Source organism: Centroberyx affinis, unplaced genomic scaffold (assembly GCF_046629955.1).
Source record: "Centroberyx affinis isolate AG114_WGS23_722 - 3 ecotype Tasmania unplaced genomic scaffold, CSIRO-AGI_Caff_v1 ptg003722l_1, whole genome shotgun sequence".
NCBI classification, from domain to species: Eukaryota; Metazoa; Chordata; class Actinopteri; order Beryciformes; family Berycidae; genus Centroberyx; species Centroberyx affinis.
Genome location: NW_027281605.1, coordinates 66,966 through 90,975, shown reverse-complemented (window position 1 = coordinate 90,975; position 24,010 = coordinate 66,966). Strand labels below are relative to the sequence as shown.

General features: G+C 38.2%; 1 protein-coding gene and 1 long non-coding RNA gene across 7 annotated transcripts; both read left to right on the top strand.

The window, feature by feature from the left end:
* The first annotated feature begins 1,058 nt into the window (after positions 1–1,058).
* LOC139662182 (uncharacterized) lies at positions 1,059–6,975 on the top strand. Its single transcript, XR_011696640.1, has 3 exons — positions 1,059–1,147; positions 4,019–4,120; positions 4,215–6,975. It is a non-coding gene; the product is annotated as an uncharacterized lncRNA (long non-coding RNA).
* A 2,553-nt stretch (positions 6,976–9,528) lies between these two features.
* Positions 9,529–20,232, top strand: LOC139662179 (uncharacterized). Of its 6 annotated transcripts, XM_071540808.1 has the most exons (10): positions 9,529–9,621; positions 10,117–10,210; positions 10,321–10,363; positions 12,382–12,471; positions 12,578–12,730; positions 15,047–15,214; positions 16,989–17,093; positions 17,289–17,417; positions 18,394–18,522; positions 19,826–20,232. In XM_071540808.1, the coding sequence occupies exons 4-10, from the start codon at positions 12,398–12,400 to the stop codon at positions 19,860–19,862; spliced, it is 795 nt and encodes a 264-aa protein (XP_071396909.1). In that variant the 5' UTR covers positions 9,529–9,621; positions 10,117–10,210; positions 10,321–10,363; positions 12,382–12,397; the 3' UTR covers positions 19,863–20,232. The 6 variants fall into 6 exon arrangements, with proteins under 6 accessions (XP_071396909.1, XP_071396908.1, XP_071396907.1 ...); XM_071540807.1 differs by having other exon boundaries at positions 10,117–10,363; XM_071540806.1 differs by lacking the exons at positions 10,117–10,210; positions 10,321–10,363 and having other exon boundaries at positions 9,537–9,621.
* Positions 20,233–24,010: the final 3,778 nt, after the last annotated feature.

Below are 24,010 nucleotides of genomic sequence, written 5' to 3'. Positions count from 1 at the left end.
CATGTCATTGCGATACATAAAAGAAAAAGACACAACTGTTTTACAGCACTGCATAGCACAAAGGAAAAAAATACAAAATTAGAAATGTAAACATAGCAAACACCCTTCGGCAGAACTGTACATGCAGCACTGTATGGGGAATTACAGTGCAGTCTTTCTATACCTAACGTTCCTGTCTTGTAACACTGTGTTGTGCTCTGTCTATATATACTTGCCAATTGAAGGTTCATGAGATGCACCTCTGAGCTATTTTAGAGAACTGGTTGATCATTGGTTGATCTAACGCTTCACACATTCCCCTTCATTAGTGAGAATCAAGTCAAGATTCACCTGAGAGCAATTCATCAATTCAGGACACATTTATAAAAAAAGTCTAATAGAAATGTATAGAAAATATGCTTGACAGATTATGACAACTGGTTCAACCATTTTGCATGTAATGACTTATGCAATGAACTAATGCCTAGATGTTTTGGGGGGTAAGACTATTCAACAGAGAACCAGTATAATACATTTTGATCAACATGACATAAGCAATTGATAATGTAGGAAACAGCAGACAATTGTACATAATCATTTGCATGAATGTGCGAAAGCATTTGCAATTTGTTCAAAAGAATGAGAAATTGCTTTTATGATGTGCACAAGTGACTAGATGATGTGGAGGTTGAACAAGTACTTTTGAGAATTTCAATTCTGATCTGAGAAATGTACCAAAGTGACTGAGAAAAACTGTAATAAAAAAAAATCTGGATTAATCCAAACCAATTATCAAAATCTTATCAGATTTTTTTAAACTGAGCACATTAGAGATCATTAGATTTTTTACAAGATAAAGTTTCATTGCAACTCTGATTCACTGATGAAATATTTCTGTCATGAAAACTGCACACAGCTGGTGAAGACACTGGCTTTAGTTTCTGCATGAATTATCAATAAATAGAATAAATTCAATGCATTCAACAGGTTCCCCCATTTAAAATAAATGATCAGATAAACAGATTCAGAGCAGGAGGTGGATCCTGTGTGCGGAAACAACGAAGTGAAAGTAAAGTGTGGAGTTTGGTAACTGCGCCACTTGTTTCTCCAGATCAGATCGACGCATTTCTGAACGGAACATGGGAGGACAAGTTTCAAATCTAAACAGGTAACTGACTATAGATCAGATTACTGGAACTTTATTGAGAAACTAACAGATGAAAACTAAAGAGGTTTGGTTGTTTCAGAGGGAAAACAGTCCAGGTGCAGGAACCCGACATGTCTGTCTGTTCTCAAGGGTCCAAGTTATTGTGCAGGGGTGTGTGTGTGTGTGTGTGTGTGTGTGTGTGTGTGTGTGTGTGTGTGTGTGTGTGTGTGTGTGTGTGTGTGTGTGTGTGTGAGGGGGGGGTGGGGGGAGGAGGAGAGGTGGTCATGGCTGGCTGTCGCAGGGGTCGCTGATGCTGTTGAACGGTCCAATGGCGGCCGACACAAAGAAATAATATAAATAATATTTAGGATTTCTGTTCACGTTTTGATGATGTTTTCATTTGCACCGAGTGTAGGATTGATTTTCATTGTTGTGCACAGAACAGCAAAAACATCAAAATACTGAGTGGAATGATAACATTAAATATGGAGTGAAACTTTATCTGTAAAATAGTTTAACGACTTGGCCATTACATAGAAAAAACAAAAGCATAACAGAGGAAGGAAGTCCTCCATCCTTGTAAAGAGATAGATAGATAGATAGATACTGTAGATAGATAGATAGATAGATAGATAGATAGATAGATAGATAGATAGATAGATAGATACTGTAGATAGATAGATAGATAGATAGATAGATAGATAGATAGATAGATAGATACTGTAGATAGATAGATAGATAGATAGATAGATAGATAGATAGATACTGTAGATAGATAGATAGATAGATAGATAGATACTATAGATAGATAGATAGATAGATAGATAGATACTGTAGATAGATAGATAGATAGATAGATAGATAGATACTGTAGATAGATAGACAGATAGATAGAAAATGTAGATAGATAGATAGGACTGCATAGATAGTTGAGACACCACACAGACAAAACAAAGCACAAATCAGGTATATAATTAGATGTATAAAAAAATAAAGAATAAATACCAATGCAAGAATAAACTATGTAGGCTATGTACAACATATATGTGCAGATGTACTCTATATGTGCAAAGCAGCATGTTGTACAGTACTGTATATGTGCAAATTGTTACATAGGTCACAAGTGTGTGTGTGTGTGTGTGTGTGTTACATGTGTTACACAAGTGTGTGTGTGTGCGAATGCGTGACTTGTTAAAAAGTTGAATGGCAGCAGGCAGGAGCAGCTTGGTGTATCGCTTACTGGAGCAGCTCACCTGAGTCAGCCTGTTACTGAAGTCTGTTTAGTCACAGTGACATGTAGCGGATGGGAAACATTGTCTAATATTGACTGTATCTTACACAGTCCTTTGTTCCTCCACTGCCTCAACACAGTCCAGACTGGACACCCAGGACAGACCGGCCTTCCTGATTAGTCTGTCGAGTCCTTTGGTATCTGGAATACTGATGCTATTCCCCCCAGCGTGTTGCCGCATAGAACAGAGCAGCTGCTACTAGGGCTGGGCGATAATTCAATATTATCGTTTATCGTCTTTCAGTGGAATCATATTGTGATGATATGAAGATATTTTAATATCGTGACACACATTTCTGCTGTCTAAATTGATGATGACAAGCAAATTTTACTTATAAACTCTCATAAAATTAGGTATGGTAGGAATATTATTTGAAAATTTCAGTTTTGTTTGACATCACACCTAACATCACCATTCGGTTCAATGAGATGAACATGAATTTGATTATTTAACGTGATTTTGCATACATGAACCATATCGTGATATATACTGATATCGAGAAAAATCCTTATGATTATCTTGATATTGATTTCAACCATATCGCCCAGCCCTAGCTGCTACCACAGACTGATAAAACAGAGTAGGGGCCTGCTGAAGAATCTAAACCTTCTCAAGAAGACTTTTCAGCTGACTGCTTTTCTCTGTTTCATCTCATTATTAAATGAATCCTTTGTGTTTTCTGGCTGCTGCTCAGACTGAGGAAGAAAGAAAGAAATCTGAAGAATCACTTTGGACTCTGAACTGTGATGGACATTTGGCATTATTTTTGGCATTTTATAGACTAGATGATTCATTGATTAACCGCAAAAATAATCAGTAGCTTAATTGATAATGAAAATTATCGTTAGTTGCAGCCCTAATGTAGATACAGTTTCTTTTACTTAACTACTGGAACAATTGTGGCACTAGTTATAAACAATATACAGTATAAATGCCTCATTTTGTTGACTGCTGGCTGTTTAACGGGGCAGAGGTGACCCAGAGGCTAGAGAAGTGGGAGTGAGACCAAAAGGTCAAAAGGTCAGATCCTGAACTGGGGGATAAATGAAGCTCTTCCCTTCCTCAACAACGACCATCAAGGTTCCCTTCAGCAAGGCACTGAACCCCCAAACCGCCCCATGCAGCTGCTCATTAGCCCAAAGGAAGAGACTGGTTGTACTGGGCGGCTCCCATGTATGAATATGAAGCAGAGTCTGATTCCTCTTTAATATTTCTAAAAACAGCCTGGTCTGGTGAGCATGGATGTCTTAAAGTGCAAGTAACTCTAAAAGTGGTAGAAATGCGGTTCCCAGGAAAGGATTAGGTGGAGGAGACAGGACTAACAGGAAGTAGTTTGACGGTGGACAGTCAGGGTGTGGAGGTCAGAGGTCGGGGGACGGATGGTTCAACTCCCAACTCATGACAAGTTTTCATTTATTGAACCATGAGCAAAACCTGAAGCTAACCTGAAGCTGTTTTAGCTGCTAAAATGAAGCGTTAGCGAACCTTTTCATGATCTGAACTGGATTCCTGTCCTGAGTTCAGGCTCATTTCACAAACTGTTATGAGAGTGTTGCTCAAACCAGAGACTGACTGTGGACTTCACTGCTGTTCTCTGTAGAGACACTGGAGGAGAAATGAGTCACTGCAGCGAAAGAGACCGTAAAACCTCCAAGAGGCAAAGGAGCTTTCAAGATGGACCTGACACTGAGGAGGGAGCTAGGTGAGTGAACTGTGTGTGTGTGTGTGTGTGTGTGTGTGTGTGTGTGTGTACAGGTACATTGTAGACATGTTTGTTGTTGTTTTCTGGTGTACAGTGCTACTGATCTACCTGATGGATTGACTGAAGTCCAGGAGCTGAGTGGATGTGAAGGGGATGGACCGTTAGAGTGTTCAGTAGAGAGCTGTGTGTCAACACAGAGTGACCGCTCCAGGGAGCTTCACCCAGACTTCAGTAATGAACCCAGACCTCCAGGAACAAAGTAGGATGACTGGTTCTACTGTTAGCCCACTGATCGGTAAACTAAATGTCTTCTTTGTGTGTGTGTGTGTGTGTGTGTGTGTGTGTGTGGCCTAAGAAACACCTCCTGCCACCTTTCAATGCTTAATGAGCAAGGCCTTGTTTGACCTTACCTGGTGTCCAGCCTCCATGAATCTCAGTCTTTAGCACTTTTTGAATTTGCATGGTGATTCATACTGTCCGACAAACCTGATTGGATGGTGGATGTAGGCGGGACAAACCTCCTTATGATGAGTGTCACAGAGCAACAACAGCGACCAAAACGGCAGCCAAGGAAGTGGATGATAGCGAGCTAGATTTAGAGATTTCGTCAGTTCTTAAAAAAAAAGAGCCACAGTGGCACCAGGAGCAGCAGCACTTAGGCCTTCAAAAAGCATGGAATGGCCAGAGAGTCTCCTGCATGCTCCTAAGTATGTAATCTTTCCCTGATATTATTACAACACTATATTTTCATTTGTGTTGCTATTTAAAATAGCAAGCTAGTTGTTTTGCAGCCAAAGAGACTCCAGTCTTGTTGACATCAGTTCAGTAGCTTCAACAGAGCTTCAGGCGACAGAAATCCTTCTGGACATAAACCAGCAGCAGCAGACAGACCTCCTCCTGCTGTGTAAAACAAGGCTGATGTTGGCCTGCTGCCTGCTGTCTGTCAGTTACCAGCATGACTGTCAGTATGTTACGTACTCAGTCAAAGTGTTGTGTGGATGTGTCAGGACCATCAGTTCAGCTAAGTAGGCTACTGATAGTGGCTACTGAACTGGGGAGGTAGCTAACTTTCTTCTTCACCATGTTGCTTTGCATGGCTCATTATTGTGCTGTAATGGAACAGGTACTGTGCTGGCTTTCTGTGTCTACCTAATTTATAATTAACATCTTTCCAAGCTAAAGCCAGTCAGGGCTTGGAGAAAAAAACACACTTTGCTCTTAAAAAGGACCTGTGCATCACAAAAAAAACAGATAATATCAGTTCAAACTAAAACACTGTAATTCCAAGATGGAAAGCTGTACTTGTTCATAGTATTATTATTATTGTTATCATTTTTATTGTTATTATTAATGAGAAACAGGCCAAACTAGATAGCTTGGCTGAAAGCCATCTGTAACCAACAGCTCATCACATCAGATCAGATAAAACATCCTATTGGATTGAAAATGATGTGACAAAAATGATATTGGCATTTGTTTGATGTGGCATCTTGTTTTCTGTGACAAACTGTTCATCTATAGGAGTTTATTCTTTCTTTGTTTTTTATTTATGGTATGTAGTGCATGTTGAAACAACTTAGACACTGACCTAAACTGCTGTCAACTAGCTGACAATATTATACATTTTGTAAATAGGAAGCTGTAGAGAGGGTCGCCTTTTCTTTTGTTTCTCTTTTTCTCCTGTGTTTTAGTTAGGGGGTTAGGGAAGGTGATTGTATTATTGTATTGTTTTATTTTCTTTTGTAAGGAAAGTTAGGTTTTCCTTCCCAGTTAGTTTCATTTTGTTTGTTTATTTTGGCATCGACTCACCCTGAAGCCTGTAGCTTCCTTTTGTCAGTTGGTGACCTTGCTGTACTTGATTTCCTTGGTACTGTTCTGCCAGTTGCTGCTGTGGCACCTGAATTTCCTCAAGGGGATCAATAAAGTGCTGTCTGATCTTATCTTGTCTTATCTTATCTTATCTTATCTTATCTTATCTGATCTTATCTTATCTTGTCTTGTCTTGTCTTGTCTTATCTTATCTTATCGTATCTTATCTTATCTTATCTTGTTTTCCACTCCTAAGTTCTTCTTCAGTTCTTTTCCACCAAACTAAAGTTTAGAACCAGTATCTAGTATCTAGTAGAAGTGTGATGCTCCGCTAACATTCAACATTCTACTGTTCCCATGTATTGTGTCTGCCCAATCCCAAAAACCACACACACACACACACACACACACACACACAAACACACACACACACACACACAGAGAGACAAGGTTTTCCATCTTATCCTCACATTCTGTCCCCACACTTGTTTCCACACTTGTTGTCTCTTTGTATAAACTGTTGCACCTGTCCCATTTGTTAAACGCACAATATGTAATTTTCTCAATCAGACAGATTAACCAAATGTGTAATCGGGCGTACCAAAGAGTCTTTATGTAATTTCAGAAAGTTGGTGTCAAGCCCGTAGGCATCCTTAGCTTTAAAGCTTTTCAGTGCACCAATAATGTTGGCCACTTCGTGTTCTGTTATTTCCTCTATTTTAAAAATAAATAGGCTGTGCGTGATGAATAGGACTATAGGTAATAATAGTAATTGGGGTTTTCTCAATCAAAACAATAACAAAAGAAGGAGTTGGATGACGTTGTGAAGTAGCGTTTATTTTATTTTAATTTGCCTAGTTTTAATTCATCCATTGTTGCTGTCTTTGCTTTTCTTTTAATTTGTAGGCTACTATTGTATTATATTCTACTGTGTGTTTATTTTTACCATTGCATTTTGTTTTTATTTTGTAGAGCACACTAAACTCTGTTTAAGAAAGGTACTATATAAATAAAGTTGTTTAATATTAGTAAGTTCACTTCATCCCACTCAGACTCGTTCTATCTCTGTACGCTGTTCTCTATATACAGTATATACTGTATATGTAATAATAAAGATTTTGCTGAAAACCGAACCAGAGGCTCAATTCAATTCACTTCCCCACATCCTCTTTATCCTCTGATTCTTTCATCATCAGCAATCTGAAATTGATTCATGTTTAAAAACAACAAGCCACAGACTCTTATTCACACAGTTTTACTGATTCAAAAGAGGAAACACAAGACAAAAATAAAGTTTCTTCCTCCATCAGAGCAGACACTCACACACACACACACACACAGTGTCGACATTTTGCAGGTCAAACTGATGAGGAGGTTTTTGGGTTTTTTTTTGGAAGAATTTCTCTCTTTGTGTCTCTCCAGTTAAAACACTGTTTGCCAAAACTGTTCCCTTTGCTTTTGATTCATGAGACTTTGTTTTTATTTCTGTATGTAAATTTGTACATATGTTTTTGATTAGGTGAAGCTATTTTTGATTAACGCTCATTTCAGCTCATGGTTTCGTCTCATTACAACAGAAGGATTTTCATGTTGTTGTTTGTTTTTTGGTCGGATCGCTCCATAAACAGCTGGTGGAACAAAGATACACTTCAAAATAGTGGTTTGACATTTGTGATGCAAAAGAATCTACATGATAGTCTTGCTGTGCAGGCTGGGAAATTCTGCAAGACTATGGAGAATAAATTTCCAGGTCTTGTGAACTTTGTGAATTAGACAAAATGGCAGAAACATCTTTGAATCTGGATTCTCATACAGTTTCACATTTTGAATAGTTCTTCTCACAGTGTGTTCTGCTGTATGAGGTTCTGACTGAAACACTGTGAATTAGTTCAGGTTTTTTTATTTTCTCTGAGGGTTTTTTGGGGTTTCTTTTGAGGTCTGGAATAGGATTGCAAATTAATTGATTATTAAATAGAATTATTTCTGAGGTTGTGATTGAGACTTTTGGGGATTATACAAAGAAATCCAGGAAAGTACGACTAAATATTCACTCCTGATCCACAAATGACGTCACATTTTACAAGGCTGTTGATGTTTCTGGTTGTCAGGAATAATCCTAAATTGTAGTGATGTGACCTTTGACCTTAATATGCATATTAGTAGTGTATTGGTTCATTATTAGTCATCACAAACCACTTAGTGCACTATTGTATTCTGCAAGTATATGGAAATGATTATGTGTTTTTCCTCAACAGCCTCCTAATCAGTGTTTACAGCAGTCAGTGAGGAAGTTGAACATGAATTGGACTCTTAGACTGCTTTACTCAGTTTGGGGCTCATAAATTGCCAATTTTGTCTCTCGGACCCAAATCTGAGAACATTTTTATTGTTAGATATGATTTTGTCCAGAATTCCATGACTGTCTGTATTGTAGGTAGAGAGATAACAGAGACACTATGATCAGAACAGTCATTCTTCTACATTCTCTAATGGTTTCAACTTCCTGTAAATGAAATAATGCTGAAGTTTAACAATTCATCAATTTGCTGGGGACCCCCAGGAACCCCCTCAAGGACCCCTGGTGGTCCTTGATCCAGAGTCCAGACTCCATCCTGCCACCTGGTGGACAGATGGTGTCACAACATGTTGGGTCGAAAAGAAATGAGAGAAAAACATGAAAAGTGTAAGGACAGTTTGTATGTTGCTTTTGTTCACTTATTTAAACAAATAGACAATGCATAAGAACAAAGTCTCATTATTTGGCAAAAATGATAATTCAAAACTAAACTGTTTTCATATTTCAGTTATCATGATCTCTTGGTTCTTCATGAAGCTCTTCATGTCTCTGTCCACAGTGAATCCTCTCTTCCACTGGGACTGACATGATAATCTCTGGTTTGAGTTTGGATAAAGCAGAAACATTTAAAAGTTGATTAAAGGAAGATTATACCCGGTCCACATTCTCCTAAAAAAGAAAATAATAATAATTCAGGTTTAATCCAAACCAATTACTAAAATCCTATCAGGTTTTTTTTTTAACTGAGCTCCCGTTGTTCATTAGAGCTTTACAAGATAAAAGTTTAATTGCAGCTCTGATTCACTGATGAAATATTTCCATCATGAAAACTGCACACAGCTGGTGAAGATGTACCGGCGTCGGCACCAGAATAACAGGTATAAAGCTGTAAAATAGTAGAAAGAAATAATGAGGCAGGGAGACGTGGCTTTACTTCACGGTACCCTCTGTTACATTGAGGGGAAACCGTAGGCAGCGCGCACACACCAGTAACAGACAGTGGAACCACAGTCTCGCTCTGCCCCCTACTGTTCGAAAGTTAGCATAGCAAGTGTAGTAACTTTGCAGATAATTGGAATATGCCTAAAGAATGTGACATACCTTCTAAATAGACAATAAAACAATTCAATATCAAATACCGCAATAGTGAGAAAAAAATATTCACACATTTGTGACTACACATTAGTGGGTGTCACAAAGACACTGGCTTTAGTTCTGCATGAATTATCAATAAATAGAAAAAAAACAGATCAGATGAACAGATTCAGAACAATAGGTGGATCCTGTGTGCGGAAACAACAAAGTGAAAGTGAAAGTGTGAAGTTTAGTAACTGCGCCACAGATGAGAAGACGCATTTCTGAACGGAACATCGAAGGTGAATTTTCATCCAAACAGGTAAATGACTGTAAATCAGATTAGTGGAACTTTACTGAGAGAAACTAACAGGTGGAAACTGAAGATGTTTGGTTGTTTCAGAGGGAAAACAGTCCAGAGTGCAGGAACCCGACATGGTTCTCTGTTCTCTGTTCTCCAGCTGAAACATTCATAGAAATAATGAAGTCGGATTTCTGTTCACGGTTTAATTTTGTTTTCATTTCCATTGTCTTCCAGCTGAGTTTAGGATTGATTTTCAGATTTTATGGTAGAATCTTAAAGCTTTAAACGTCTTGGCGTGAAACCTTTTATCCTTTTATCCTTTTATTTTCCGGTCCACCTTAAAAGTGGCATAACGCCTGTAGATGGCGTTGTTTCTTCATGATTCCGACTGTAAAGGAATTAGCTTTATAGCCTACCAAAATCCAGGATTGTAAATCAATTAAAGACCATTTCATTCTATGATTCATTCTCATCTCATCTTCCCCCTTGTTGTTACGTTTTTCACTTCATTAGCTTGAAAATGACTGAACAACGCAGGCGTTATGCCACTTTTAAGGTGGACCGGAGAATTCCAATCAGAAGCTGCGAATCGGATGCCAACTTCCTGGTGACGTTGGATCTTCACACCAAATCCTAATTTAATTACATTGTCTCAACAAACTCATTTGTATTTCTGTTTTCAATGGATTTCTTTCTTTCTGCTGATACTAACTATAGAAGTGTCGATAATGCCTGGAAATGATTGACATTTGCCTTTTCGGTAATTATCACATTCTTAAATCTTTTTTTGCTGGGGGGGGTTACAGTGCAAAACCTCTACTAATGCAAGTGTAACTATCTGCACACATAGTATGCACATGGTTACACAGCAAAACCTGTATTGCCCCAAATCATGAATATATGTTTCCCCCCTTTTTTTTCTTCTTTTTTTCCTTCCCTTTTCTTCCACTCCCCCGCCCATTACATTATTGCCAAAGCAGACAAAAAGCAACAAAAAATAAATAAATAAATGAAATGCATGTTGGGTACAGGGTGCAAAATGTGAGTCCGGAAGGGACCTTAAGCCATTCAGTCCCTGATCCAAAGAGAGGAGAGAGGATGCTGCCTGTTCCATGCTTAAAAGGTTCAGAAAATCCTCCAACCACTTATTCATATTAAAACAATTAGCTTTCCTGAATTTCCAATTCATGAGAATTGTGCGTTTGGTTGTCGGGCAGCCAGTGCTATAATTATTATATTATATTATTATTGTATTTTTGCACAGATTTACAATGAATGCCACTGGGCTGAGTACCCAACAAGCATGTAGCAGGACATAGAGTTATATCTGTGTTCAAGATAATTGAAAGAATATTTCTTATTGCAACGAAGAGGGCCTTAACAGCTGAACAATGCCATAATGAATGCAGGAGGGCGCCTACCTCCCCACAACCATGCCAACATAAATCTGAAAGGGTTTGATTCATTCTTTTGAGTCTGGAGGGGGTAATGTATGCTCTATGCAATATTTTCATTTGAATTACTCTAAATCTTACACATTTGGACAGTGATATTGATTGTTTCCTAATTCTACCCCACTCGGTTGGTGTAAGTGATCCCATGCTTTCTGTGTCTGAATGTTGCAATTGGGGGAGGAGAGTAGAAGTTTATATATTCCAGATACTATTCCCCTCCCCTTTAGCAAGCTCTTTAGGCTGTTATTATTTAAATATGGTGTTCATGGCAACCTAATTGAATACCCCTTGAAATAATTTTTGTAATAACAGATTTTAACTGTAAGTAGGAGAGAAAAGACTTATCATCCAAATTGAATTCAGATTTCATTGTTAAATATGGGATTATGGTATTTTCCTTCATAATTTGGGCAACTTGCTTTATGTTATGTTCTTCCATAAATTTGTTGATCAATGGATTCACATTCTTAAATTTAAGTATTGAAATACACAGAGTCAGAGACAAAATGCTGTTACATGAAATTAAATATGTATCATCATCACATCTAACTAATGCTGAAGCTTGTAAACTGCTGCATGAGCTGCATTAAGCCAGAGACAGTCAGGCATTTTTAGATAAAAGTAATAATGAAGTATTGCTGTGTACAGAATATAACAACATATCAGAATACTGAGTGGAATTATTACATTTAGAAACTTAAAATAGATGCAATAAAAGATCAGATTATGTTGTATGCATGATGAAGCAACACAGAGAAGGAAGTCCCCCATCTTGTGAAAGTTCATTTTAACCCATAGCAGATACAGATACAGATTAGTGCAGAAACGATTAGTTGATTAATCAATTAGTCGATCAAGAGAAATTAATCGATTATACTTATGATAATCAATAAATCCTATTAGTCATTTATCAGTAAGAATACCAAACACTCGCTGGTTGCAGCTTCACAGATTTTCCTTCATCTCTTTATTAAATGAATCCTTTGTGTTTTCTGGCTGCCGCTCAGACTGAGGAAGAAATCTGAAGAATCACTTTGGACTCTGAACTGTGATGGACATCTGTCTTTATTTTCACATTTTATACAATAAATGATTAATCGAAAAAAAAATTTATAGATTAATTGATGAAATTGAATGGAAATAATCGTTAGTTCCTAATATAGATGATAGCTTTTTTTTTACTATAATTCTGGAATGGAGGAACTCAATCTTTGTAGTAGCACATAATCTGAGCTCCAGGGTTCAGACTCATTTCACAAACTGTTATGAGACTTTGCTGCTCAAACCAGAGACTGACTGTCGACTTCACTGCTGTTCTCTGTAGAGACACTGGAGGAGAAATGAGTCACCGAGGTAAAACCTCCAAGAGGAAATGGAGCTTTCCAGATGGACCTGACACTGGGAAGAAAGCTAGGTGAGTGAACGGTGTGGGTGTGTGTGTGTGTGTGTGTGTGTGTGTGTGTGTGTGTGTGTGTGTGCAGGTACATTGTAGACATGTTTGTTGTTTTTCTGGTATACAGTGTTACTGATCTACCTGATGGATTGACTGAAGTGCAGTGGTTGGGTGTGAGAGAACCACAGTCTCCATCAGGCAGCAGCACATCAACACAGACTGACCACTCCAAAGGCGACAATCCAGACTTCAGCATTGAACCCAGACCTTCAGGAACAAAGTAAGACGACTGGTTCTACTGTTAGCCCACCTGACAGAACTCCATTAAAGCTGCACTCAGCAACTTAGAGATAACTGTAATTATTTGAAGGACTTCATTTGAAGGATTTGAAGGCTCGCTGCAGTTTAGAGACACTTCTGGATTTCCCTCTTCTGCTTGGATCAGTCACAGTGACACAGTTTCCCACCAGTGACCTGCAGAATTCAAAGCTCCGTATGATTCAGTTTTCATGATTTCGTTTACAAATCTCCTCTGTCTCAGATTGGCCAACAGCAGCAGCTTCAGTCCTTTAAGAAGGAGCCAATCAGGACCAGTTGTGATGCGTTTCCTGGAGTTAGTCTGAAACATTGGTACCAACTTGGCGACTAGATTTAGTGACTTTTCAGCCCTCTGGCCACTTTATTTCTCAAAAGCGGCTAGTGACAAATCTGCCGACTTTTTCTGACCCTGGGGAACAATGTCAATGTTGAATCCCAAAGCATTTGGCAATAAATTGGTACGGCTCAAAACAAAATCACATGAACAATGTAATATAAATATGTAGGCCTATGTAACTAGGGGAAACGTTAATATATAATTGAGGCCCTTTAATTTAGGCAAATCAGGCGTATCTACAGCATCTCAGATAGGACAGTATGGGACACTCTTCTCTTCTTCTTCCTCACTTTTCTACTCTGTTCTGTCATTTAGTTGTGCCTCCCTTTACTGTTACATTAGAGACGAGGAGAGCATTGTCTTCATCAAGCAAAGGTAGCAGTGTGGATACCAAGGAGAGACGATGGGAAAGGAATAAACACCGGTCACTGCTCAACAATACAACTGCTCATCAAAATAGACATTCATCAGGAGTTTTTAAGCCAGAAACAAACATTCACATGATGACTGTAAAAACATTTTGATGATTCCAGCAGCACTATCTGTAAACTCTGATGAGTCCAGGAATCACTGATTGTTTGTAAAATGAGACTTGGAACGCATCTTTTGATCTAAAGGCTTATGCTTACATAACCCAGTCTTTGCCTTTCCATCAAGGCAAAGGGTAGCCTGGTGTCCAGCCCCTATGAATCGCAGTTTTCAGCACTCTTCGAATTTGCATGGTGATTCATAAAAGTCTGGACACAAGCCTATCCACCACTGATTTGGTGACGTAATTTCTTGCCCCAACCGATTGGTTGCTGTTAGTTCTCAATGATCAAACTCTTTGACTAATCATAGCAGCAAAGATCAGATTGATGTAATCTGGAGGTGCCTCATAGCAACAACAATCATGGCGGCGTTCACTTCCCAGTGAAGACAACAGTGTGTTATTGTTGTAGGCTACATACCATTTTTGAGTGAGATGGACCTCGTCAATGACAATTCCAAGCAACCGATCCTTAACCGTCAGCGACAATGTCATTTGTCGTCATTTGTTGCCGCTTGTCGTCGAGCACCCAGGCCCCCGGACTACTTGACCGTCCCTTGTCCTTCCTGTATTTCCTTTGCAGAGTCCACTCCAAGTCGCATGCAGAAATGCATAACCTAGCCTTTGCCTTTCCATCAAGGCAAAGGGTAGCCTGGTGTCGAGCCCCTATGAATCGCAGTTTTCAGCACTCTTTGAATTTGCATGGTGATTCATAAGGGTCTGGACGCAAGCCTATCCACCGCATGCAGAAATGCAGAAATACCAAATTTTACGGCCTCTTTCACTTGATCTTCCATAAGAGCGACCAACGGACAAATGACAATAACAAGAGGATTTGGCTGTCCCATTTCTGTAGTCACCAGAGGAACGAGCACCGCGAATACATCCTGACCTCTTAAAAAGGCTTTTAAACACACAGATTGTTCCTGTTTTAATTCATCGATGACATTAAGTTTGAGGACTGACGAAATCGCTAAATCTAGCTTGCTATCATCCAATTCCTTTTCCGCTGCCGGTGCTGCTGCCATGTTGGTTGTTGTTGTTGTTGCTGCGCTCTGTAATGACATCATCAGTAGATTAGTTCCGCCTACATCGACCAGCCAATCAGGTATCTCGGACAGTATCTGTCCGAAATAACTGCCAGTGGATAGGTTTGCGTCCAGACCCTTATGAATCGCCATGCAAATTCGAAGAGTGCTGAAAACTGCGATTCATAGGGGCTGGACACCAGGCTAGGCAAAGGGCGGCTACTTTAAAGAATCTAAAATATAAGACAGTTTTTACTTCATAGTTTTGACATCTCTAAAATATGGAAAATAGTAAAAATATGTAGTGTGTCCAATCTTTTGACTGGTAGTGTATCTGTGTCACCTTTCTTTTGTCTAAATCCTTTTTCTCTTTTCTGTTAACAGCACTCCGGAGGAAAGAACAGCATCAGATTCTCTCATCAATCAGATACGAGAGAAAACAACAGCATTGCGAGAGGAAAAAAGAGCAAAAGCATTGGATTCTCTCATCGGTCTAAAATGTGGTAAAAGTCTTCATCTCATCTCCGAAGAAGAAGAAATGTCTGAGCTCAGGTAGTCTGCCTTTCAAACACCACATCACCTTCATACCTTCATACCCAAAATCACAGTGAAGTAGGCCCTTGAGGCATTATTGGATGTTACTGGTACAGTTCAAACACAACAGAGATGAACTAGCCCATATCTTGTCCCCTAGCTGCACTAGGTGAGTAAACAGGGAACTCTGAGCCTGCGTTCACACTGTGAGCGACTCAGCTGATACAACATGGAGAACATAGCTAGCTAGCAAGCGATAATTAGGTAGCAATCATTCAAAATAAACAGAAAAAATTAAACAACATGACTTCAGAGTTTACCTCAACCGTTCTCCAAGCATCGCTGGCTGACAAGCTTGACCATAACTGTGTTCACACTGTAAACAACACCATCAACAAGTCACTGGAAGTCTGTTCATCTCCTCCAGATCTGAGCGACCAGAGAAACTCAGCTTGTCCCCTCCCTCGCTGTTTAAAAGGGGCGCTTACCCCCTCCCATTCCTGAAAAAAAATTGTCGTAATGGCAGAATTGATGACGCGAGCGAGTAAACTTGTTAAACTAGTGAACTTGTTAAACTAGTAAACTTGCTACCTGCCTCTTCACTTGTCATTGTGGGACATGTGACCTTCAGCAGGAGAAAGATCTGGCAAAGTGAGACTGGTCACCGGAAACATTTCTCCATAGGTACAGTTAGCTTAGCTATTAGCATTTATGCACGGACCTTCGCTAGATTTGTCCTTTGGGGCCTCTGTAGTCCAGCAGCTTCTGTCACCCTCTAGTGGTCGGAAAATGGCTTAGTGCAGCTTTAAACATCTTTGATCATATATGTGCATAAATAGGGGAGAAGTTCATATATAATAGAGGACCTTTAATCTTGGGAAATAAGACAAATCTACAGTGTCTCAGATAGGACTGTATGGTTCGCTCTTTCTTCTTCCTCACTTTTGGATTTTTACATAAAGATCTGGGCTAGTGCAGCTTTAAATGAGTGTCAGGGGAAAAGCTCTGTTCTGTCATTTAGTTGTGCCTCCCTTTACTGTTACATTAGAGACGAGGAGAGCATTGTCTTCATCAAGCAAAGGTAGCAGTGTGGATACCAAGGAGAGACGATGGGAAGGGAATAAACACTGGTCACTGCTCAACAATATAACTGTTCATCCAAAACAGACATTCATCAGGATTTTTTAAGCCAGAAACAACATTCAATCACTGATTGTTTGTAAAATTAGACTAAGCGAATTTGAAACTGCTTCTAAAATGGATGGATTTTTCCAAAATGCAATAATTTTAATCCTCACATATCAGTGAGAATCAAACCCCAAACCCTGGCAGTGTTAGTGCCTTGCTCTACCCACTGAGCCATACTAAGACTGTTAAGTAATACATTACCAGACAAATGTTTGGACCCACCTGAATGGATGTGCTATGTTTCTCATTTGCTTAAAGCCATTTTTTTTCTGCTTAAATGCTTGAAATTAGTTTTAGACAAATATAAATGGTGAAGTTGATCCTATGTATGAATTTCTTTCCAAAGCCTTTGCCTTTCCATCAAGGCAAAGGGCGGCTACTTTAAAGAATCTAAAATATAAGATAGTTTTGATTTGTTGAACACTTTTTTGGTCACTGCATAATTCCATTTGTGGTATTTCATAGTTTTGATGTCTTTAATATTATTTTAAAATGTGGAAAATAGTAAAAATGAAGAAAAATGTGGTGTGTCCAAACTTTTGACTGGTAGTGTATCTGTGCCACCTTTCTTTTTGCCTAAATCTCTTTTCTTATCTGTTAACAGCATTCTGGAGGAAATGAAAGCATTGGATTCTCTCATCTGTCGGTCACAAGAATGGAGTCTAACTCATCTTCTCAGCTCCAAAGAAGAAGATCTGTCTGAGCTCAGGTATTCTCCCTTCAAAACAACCACATCACCTTCATACCCAACATCACAGTCAAGAAGGCCCTTGAGGGCATTATTGGGTGTTACTGGTAGAGTTAAAACACAACAGAGATAAGCTAGCTCATATCTTGTTCCCTAGCTGCACTACTGTGTGTACAGGTACATTGTAGAAATGGTTGTTGTTTTTCTGGTGTACAGTGATACTGATCTATATGATAGATTGACTGAAGACCAGAAGAAGAGTGAAGAGGAGAGACGATCAGTGTCTCCATCAGGCAGCAGTGATGCACAGAGTGACCGCTCCAAAAATGACAATCCAAACTTCAGGTCAGTTTGTATCGGTCACTTCCTGCGTGGAGAAGATTTCCTTCAGAATTTAAAGCTCCACATGATTCAGCTTTCATGATTTAGTTTTCAGTTCTCCTCTGTCTCAGGATCAGAATAAAGTTCTTCATGATGTTCTGCAGATAAATGTAGTTTAGTTCAAAGTTGAATTGAATGAGTTAAACTGAATGAATGTGAAGACTGAGTCGTCACAATACTGGCTCCTGAAAGTTTTTGTTTAAAGTGTCAAATTCTAAAAATGTTTTCCATATATTCATCCCTTTTACTCACTCAGGCTGAATTTGCTTATTGGGAAAAACAATACTTCATCCTAAGGTTACAGTTTGACAATTTGAATACATTTTCCTTTCAAAATTACTCAAATCTTACATTTCTTGCCAGAAAGTTTTTTTTAAATATGTAAATTGTAAAGGACCCACTCTTGTTATAGCATCTTGAAAAAGATGTAGCACATACAGTACTGTGGAAAAGCCTTAGATTAGCCTTAGATTTTTTATATAAATTTTGTCTTAGAAGTTTATTTGTTTTCTGCATTAGTGTGTCAGTAGACTGCTCTTTATAGTCATTTTTTTATATTTAGAAACTTTTCATTTTATTTATTTATTTGAATTTTGTGCCTAAGGCTTTTGCACAGTACTGTATTATTTCTGTTAGTATAAAAACATTTTGTTTGGTAAAATGGCATGAGTATATTTTTATATTGTACTTCATGTAATTGTTTACTGTGAAATAAGTATTGTTTGTTAAGATCTGTCAGACCTCAGGTAGTCTGCCTTCAAAACAACCACATCACCTTCATACCCAACATCACAGTCTAGAAGGCCCTTGAGGCATTATTGGGTGTTACTGGTACAGCTAAAACACAGCAGAGATAAGCTAGCTCATATCTTGTTCCCTAGCTGCACTACTGTGTGTACAGGTACATTGTAGACATGTTTGTTGTCTTTCTGGTGTACAGTGATACTGATCTATATGATGGATTGACTGAAGAACAGAAGATGAGTGAAGAGGAGAGACGATCAGTGTCTCCATCAGGCAGCTGTGATGCACAGAGTGACCGCTCCAAAGGCAACAATCCAGACTTCAGGTCAGTTTGTATCCGTCACTTCCTGTGTGGAGAAGATTTCCCACCAGTGACCTTCAGAATTTAAAGCTCCATATGATTCAGTTTTCATGATTTAGTTTTCTCCTCTGTCTCAGGATCAGAATAAAGTTCTTCATGATGTTCTGCAGATAAATGTAGTTTAGTTCAAAGTTGAATTGAAAGAGTTAAACTGAATGAATGTGAAGACTGAGTCGTCACAATACTGGCTCCTGAAAGTTTTTGTTTAAAGTGTCAAATTCTAAAAATGTTTTCCATATATTCATCCCTTTTACTCACTCAGGCTGAATTTGCTTATTGGGAAAAACAATACTTCATCCTAAGGTTACAGTTTGACAATTTAATACATTTTCCTTTCAAAATTACTCAAATCTTACATTTCTTGCCAGAAAGTTTTTTTTAAATATGTAAATTGTAAAGGACCCACTCTTGTTATAGCATCTTGAAAAAGATGTAGCACATACAGTACTGTGGAAAAGCCTTAGATTAGCCTTAAATTTTTATATAAATTTTGTCTTAGAAGTTTATTTGTTTTCTGCATTAGTGTGTCAGTAGACTGCTCTTTATAGTCATTTTTTTATATTTAGAAACTTTTCATTTTATTTATTTATTTGAATTTTGTGCCTAAGGCTTTTGCACAGTACTGTATTATTTCTGTTGGTATAAAAAACATTTTGTTTGGTCAAATGACATGAGTATATTTTTATATTGTACTTCATGTCATTGCTTACTGTGAAATAAATATAGTTTGTTATCAAGGAGCATTGGGTGCTGGTCATATGACGTCACTAATAATAGCCTGTTTCTATTTAAGCTTTTATTGTCATGACACCCTGAAGAAGTATATTTTGTATGGAGAGCTGTGTGCAACCTTCTGTATTTATTTATTGAGTTATTTTTTTTATACCAAAAAGTACAAGGGAGTGAATCATTTTTATAAAGATTGTGTAGCATTTTGGAAACCAACTCTTCAGTGTGAGTCTGATTTTAGCAGGAGCGGCTCCAGTGGGAAGAGAACAGTTTGTCTTTTTAAAGTGTGTACACAAAGAGGTATCTCAAGTTTTACGTTTAGAATAATTCAGGTTTTTAAAATAAACATCATATATCTGTATAGTATTGTTGATCAATACCAGTGACTCGGCTTTTACGGTCCAGCTGCTGAGATTTCTGGCTTTCACAACTCACTTTCCGTCCCAAATGTCAGTGTAGCTGCAGTTCCCACTGGTCGCCAACAGAGGTCGATAAAGGTAATTGATTACTTAACACTCCTTTATATGTTTCCTTGCAGCTCATCAGCTGACTCGGGGATGGAAGATGATGACTGAGAGTCGAGGATTTAACGAGACAGAAAGCTGCAGCAGAAGTTATTGAAAGCTCCTTCTCATCTGTTTTGTGTCATGGTACAGGTTTTATTATGTTGCTGTTTATTACAAAACAACAACAAAAAAAGACCTTGATTTTCAAATCAGTGGATCACTGAATTTTCTCAATTTTTCTGTTGTATGAAAAGCTTAAACTATATCTATCTATAACTATATCTGTTATGTTGTGTCAAGGCTGTGGGTAGAATTTGTTTTTATCTTATTCTTTGAAATATTTGTATTATCGAAGTGAGGATACAGTCAAAGATTTTTTCTTTTATACTGTAAATGAGGCACCAACAGTCTCCATGTGCTTTTCCATAAAAAAAAAACACTACAATCAGAAAAGCTCTGAGTAACAATACAGGGAGAAGAAATTGAGATGGTAAATTAATTTCAATTTTTAGGTACAGATCTAGACTCCAAACTCAAATTTGACAAACAATGAATGAATTAATGATTTTTTTAAATTTTCGTGTCATATCATATAAATCAGCGATTCTCAACGTTTTTCATATCAAGGACCCCTAATTTAGTCCACATTAGGGCCACCCACAGACCCCCATTTGATGAGATTTTGTCTCTCGGACACAAATCTGAGAATATTTTTATTCTTAGATATGATTTTGTCCAGAATTCCATGACTATCTGTATTGTAGGTAGAGAAATAACAGAGAAACTATGATCAAAATAGTAATTCTTCTACATTCTCTAATTGTGTTCACTAATTGTAAATTAAATAATGCTGAAGTTTAATAATTCATCATTTTTCTGGGGACCCCCTGGAACCCCCTCAAGGACCTCTTGTGGTCCCCGGACCCCACGTTGAGAACCACTGATATAAATGTCCCATCCAACATGGGATTACAATTACAACATGTACAGTGAAATACGGAAGCCGAGAACGGCCGTGCTTGCAATTATTTTTTTTAATGCCGTTATCTCAGATCACAAGTTAGGCTAATTATCTCGTTATCTCGAGATAACAAAGCTCGTTTTCTCGAGATAACGGGTTAATTTATCTCGTTATCTCGAGAAAACAAAAGTCGTTTTCTGGAGATCACGGGATAATATGGAGAACTCGAATGAGTGTCTGGTTCATTTGATCACACCTGATTTCAGCCTTCAAGATCACTGTCATGACTGTCGGGGAGGATTCATAACTGAACAGGAAGCATAAATGTGTAGTTTGTTTGCTGTAGTTACGATTTTCATCTTAAAAATCAGTTGCTACAGACGCCAGTTAAAACACTGTTTGCCAAATCTGTTCCCTTTGCTTTTGATTCATGAGACTTTGTTGTTATTTCTGTATGTAAATTTGTACATATGTTTTTGATTAGGTGAAGCTATTTTTGATTAATGCTCATTTCAGCTCATGGTTTCGTCTCATTACTGACAACAGAAGGATTTTCATGTTGTTTTTTTTCGGTCGGATCGCTCCGTAAACAGCTGGATCTTTTTGGAACAAAGAAACACTTCAACTGAATTGTGCTGAATCATTTGCTTACAGATTAAAATTTACCTTTTGAACAAAATAGTCTTTATGTGGTTTGACATTTGTGATGCAAAAAAATCTACATGACAGTCTTGCTGTGCAGGCTGGGAAATTCTGCAAAACTATGGAGAATATATGTCCAGATCTTGTGAAGTTTGTGAATTAGACAAAATGACAGAAACATTGTTGAATCTAGATTCTCATACAGTTTCACATTTTGAATAGTTGGAGCTTTATTTTCACACATTGTGTTCTGTTGTATGAGGTTTTGACTGAAACTTTTGGCTGTGAATTAATTCAGTTTAATGAGTTATGATTATTGATTAATTAGTTATGAAATATAATTATTTCTGAGGTCCGGATTGAGAAGTTTGGGAATCATACAAAAAAATCCGGAGAAGTAAACCTAACTATTCACACCAGAATATTAAACCACTGTAACTCTAATCCACAGTCTGCCATTCATGTGTTTTGCTGCTCCAGGATCCAATTAAGTAGAAACAAGTTCACACATCCAAGAAACTTCCTACAGGTGAAAACACATCAACCAACAATATAGACAAAGTATTTCAATAATAGATAATGAGCCTACATCAGTATTAAGGAATATTACATCATGAAAATAGAGTGCCTAAGTATAGAAAATATCAGAAGATGGACCTATCTACGTCTCATGGATCAGTGCATCATAAAAAATTACATATATTGGCCAAATATAATGGGCCTATATCATGTCAAGAAATACATCCTTTATGTCGCCCAAGTCAGAAAACCTCCATCAAGAAACAAACACACCCAGTGGGCCAACATCACTGCTGCTCCAGATCCAAACTGATCAGGATCCAGTTTGTCAAAACTTTTAATCTGGATCTTAACTAGACAGATTCTCTGATCCAGGATCAGCCTGATCCTGCTGATTCTGAGTCAGTTTCTCCCAAATTTATATCTGGCAGGATCCTTTAGATCAGACCTGGGCATTATACGGCCCGCGGGCCGGAACCGGCCCCCATGATGGTTCTGCCTGGCCCGAGAGGTCTAAGACAAACCACACCATTTTACTTAAGAATGTAAAAATGAGATTGAACCTAAATTGGCTTTTATTTTGAAACGCTTGTGTCGTGAGTGTGCTTCTTCCTGTCACCGTTGACATTGACGTGAGTGATGTTTGAAGTCATAGCGTCATCTGCTGACGAGAGGAGGGCCGGCTGAGGCTCTTCTCATTTTGTTCGTGCAACGCAGTCGATGGCGGTACAGTTTGATGTCGCCTTCCACACAGAATAAGCGCTAAAAAGCAAAAGGTTGATGCCGAATGTAGACCGTTTAAGAAATCATGGACTGGCAACATGGCTTCATACAACGAAGCTTATTGTTTTTTGGCATTGACAATCCACAGTGGATTATCCAACAAACAAACTCAAGTTCTCATATATTGTGGAAAAAAACTAGGCTAACGTGTGCATGTGTGTATATGAGATGGTGTACTGGTTTGGATTTTTTTTTTTCATCAGGTTTGTTTGGTTTTATTTTTCAACCTTGCTTTTTGGACCTGCAGTGCATGTTTTATCATTTGGCATGCTGAGAGATTTTTTGTCCATTCCTGACCATTTTTACCCAAAACGGTCAGTCCTGTACAGTAGGTTCAAAGACTCCTGCATATAGCTTAATTTTCTTAATAAGATGCTGTTTGGAGTGATTTCAATATAATAAATGCTTTAGAATAAGTGCACAGTATGTTTTTCTATAATTTAATCTAGTGATAAAATTAGAGGTTACGGCATGACAAAATTTGTTTGGCCCCCAGCAACAATCTGGGTTTCTCATGTGGCCCCCCAGGGAAAATAATTGCCCACCCCTGCTTTAGATTAAACCAGATCCAGAGTCCAGACTCTCTCCTGCCACCTGGTGGACAGATGATGTTACAACATGTTGGGCTGAAAAGAAATGAGAGAAAAAAAAGTGTAAAGACAGTTTGTATGTTGCTTTTATTCACTTATCTGCACAATTATACAATCTATAAGAACTAAAACAGTGGTTCTCAACGTGGGGTCCGGGGACCTTGAGGGGGTTCCAGAGGGTCCCCAGCAAATTGATGAATTGGTAAACTTCAACATTATTTCATTTACAAGAAGTTAACATGATTAGAGAATGTAGAAGGATGACTGTTTTGATAAGTTTCTTTGTTATGTCTCTACCTACAATACAGATAGTCATGGGATTCTGGACAAAATCATATCTGACAATAAAATTATTCTCAGATTTGGGTCAGAGAGACAAAATCTCATCAAATGGGGGTCTGTGGCTCTAATGTGGACTGAATTAAGGGTCCTTGATATGAAAAAGGTTGAGAATCACTGAACTAAAAGACAAAAGTCTCACTGTTTGGCAAAACTGATAATTCAAAACTAAACTTTTTCCATATTTCAGTTGTATCGTGATTTCTTGGTTCTTCATATCTCCCTCCACAGTGAATCCTCTCTTTCACTGGGATTAACATAATCTCTGCCTTCAGTTTGGATGAAGCGGAAACATTTAAAAACCTGAATAAAGGAAGATTAGATTAGCTGGTCCAAATCCCAATCTGAATGATCACAGTATCATTTATCGCTTCTAAAACAGA

Coding starts and splice junctions, on each gene's coding strand:
- LOC139662179 (XM_071540803.1), top strand. CDS start 12,323: ATGAGACTTTGCTGCTCAAACCAGAGACTGACTGTCGACTTCACTGCT. Junction 12,731..15,046: donor CCCAGACCTTCAGGAACAAA/GTAAGACGACTG, acceptor TTCTGTTAACAG/CACTCCGGAGGAAAGAACAG. Junction 17,094..17,288: donor GAAGATCTGTCTGAGCTCAG/GTATTCTCCCTT, acceptor TCTGGTGTACAG/TGATACTGATCTATATGATA.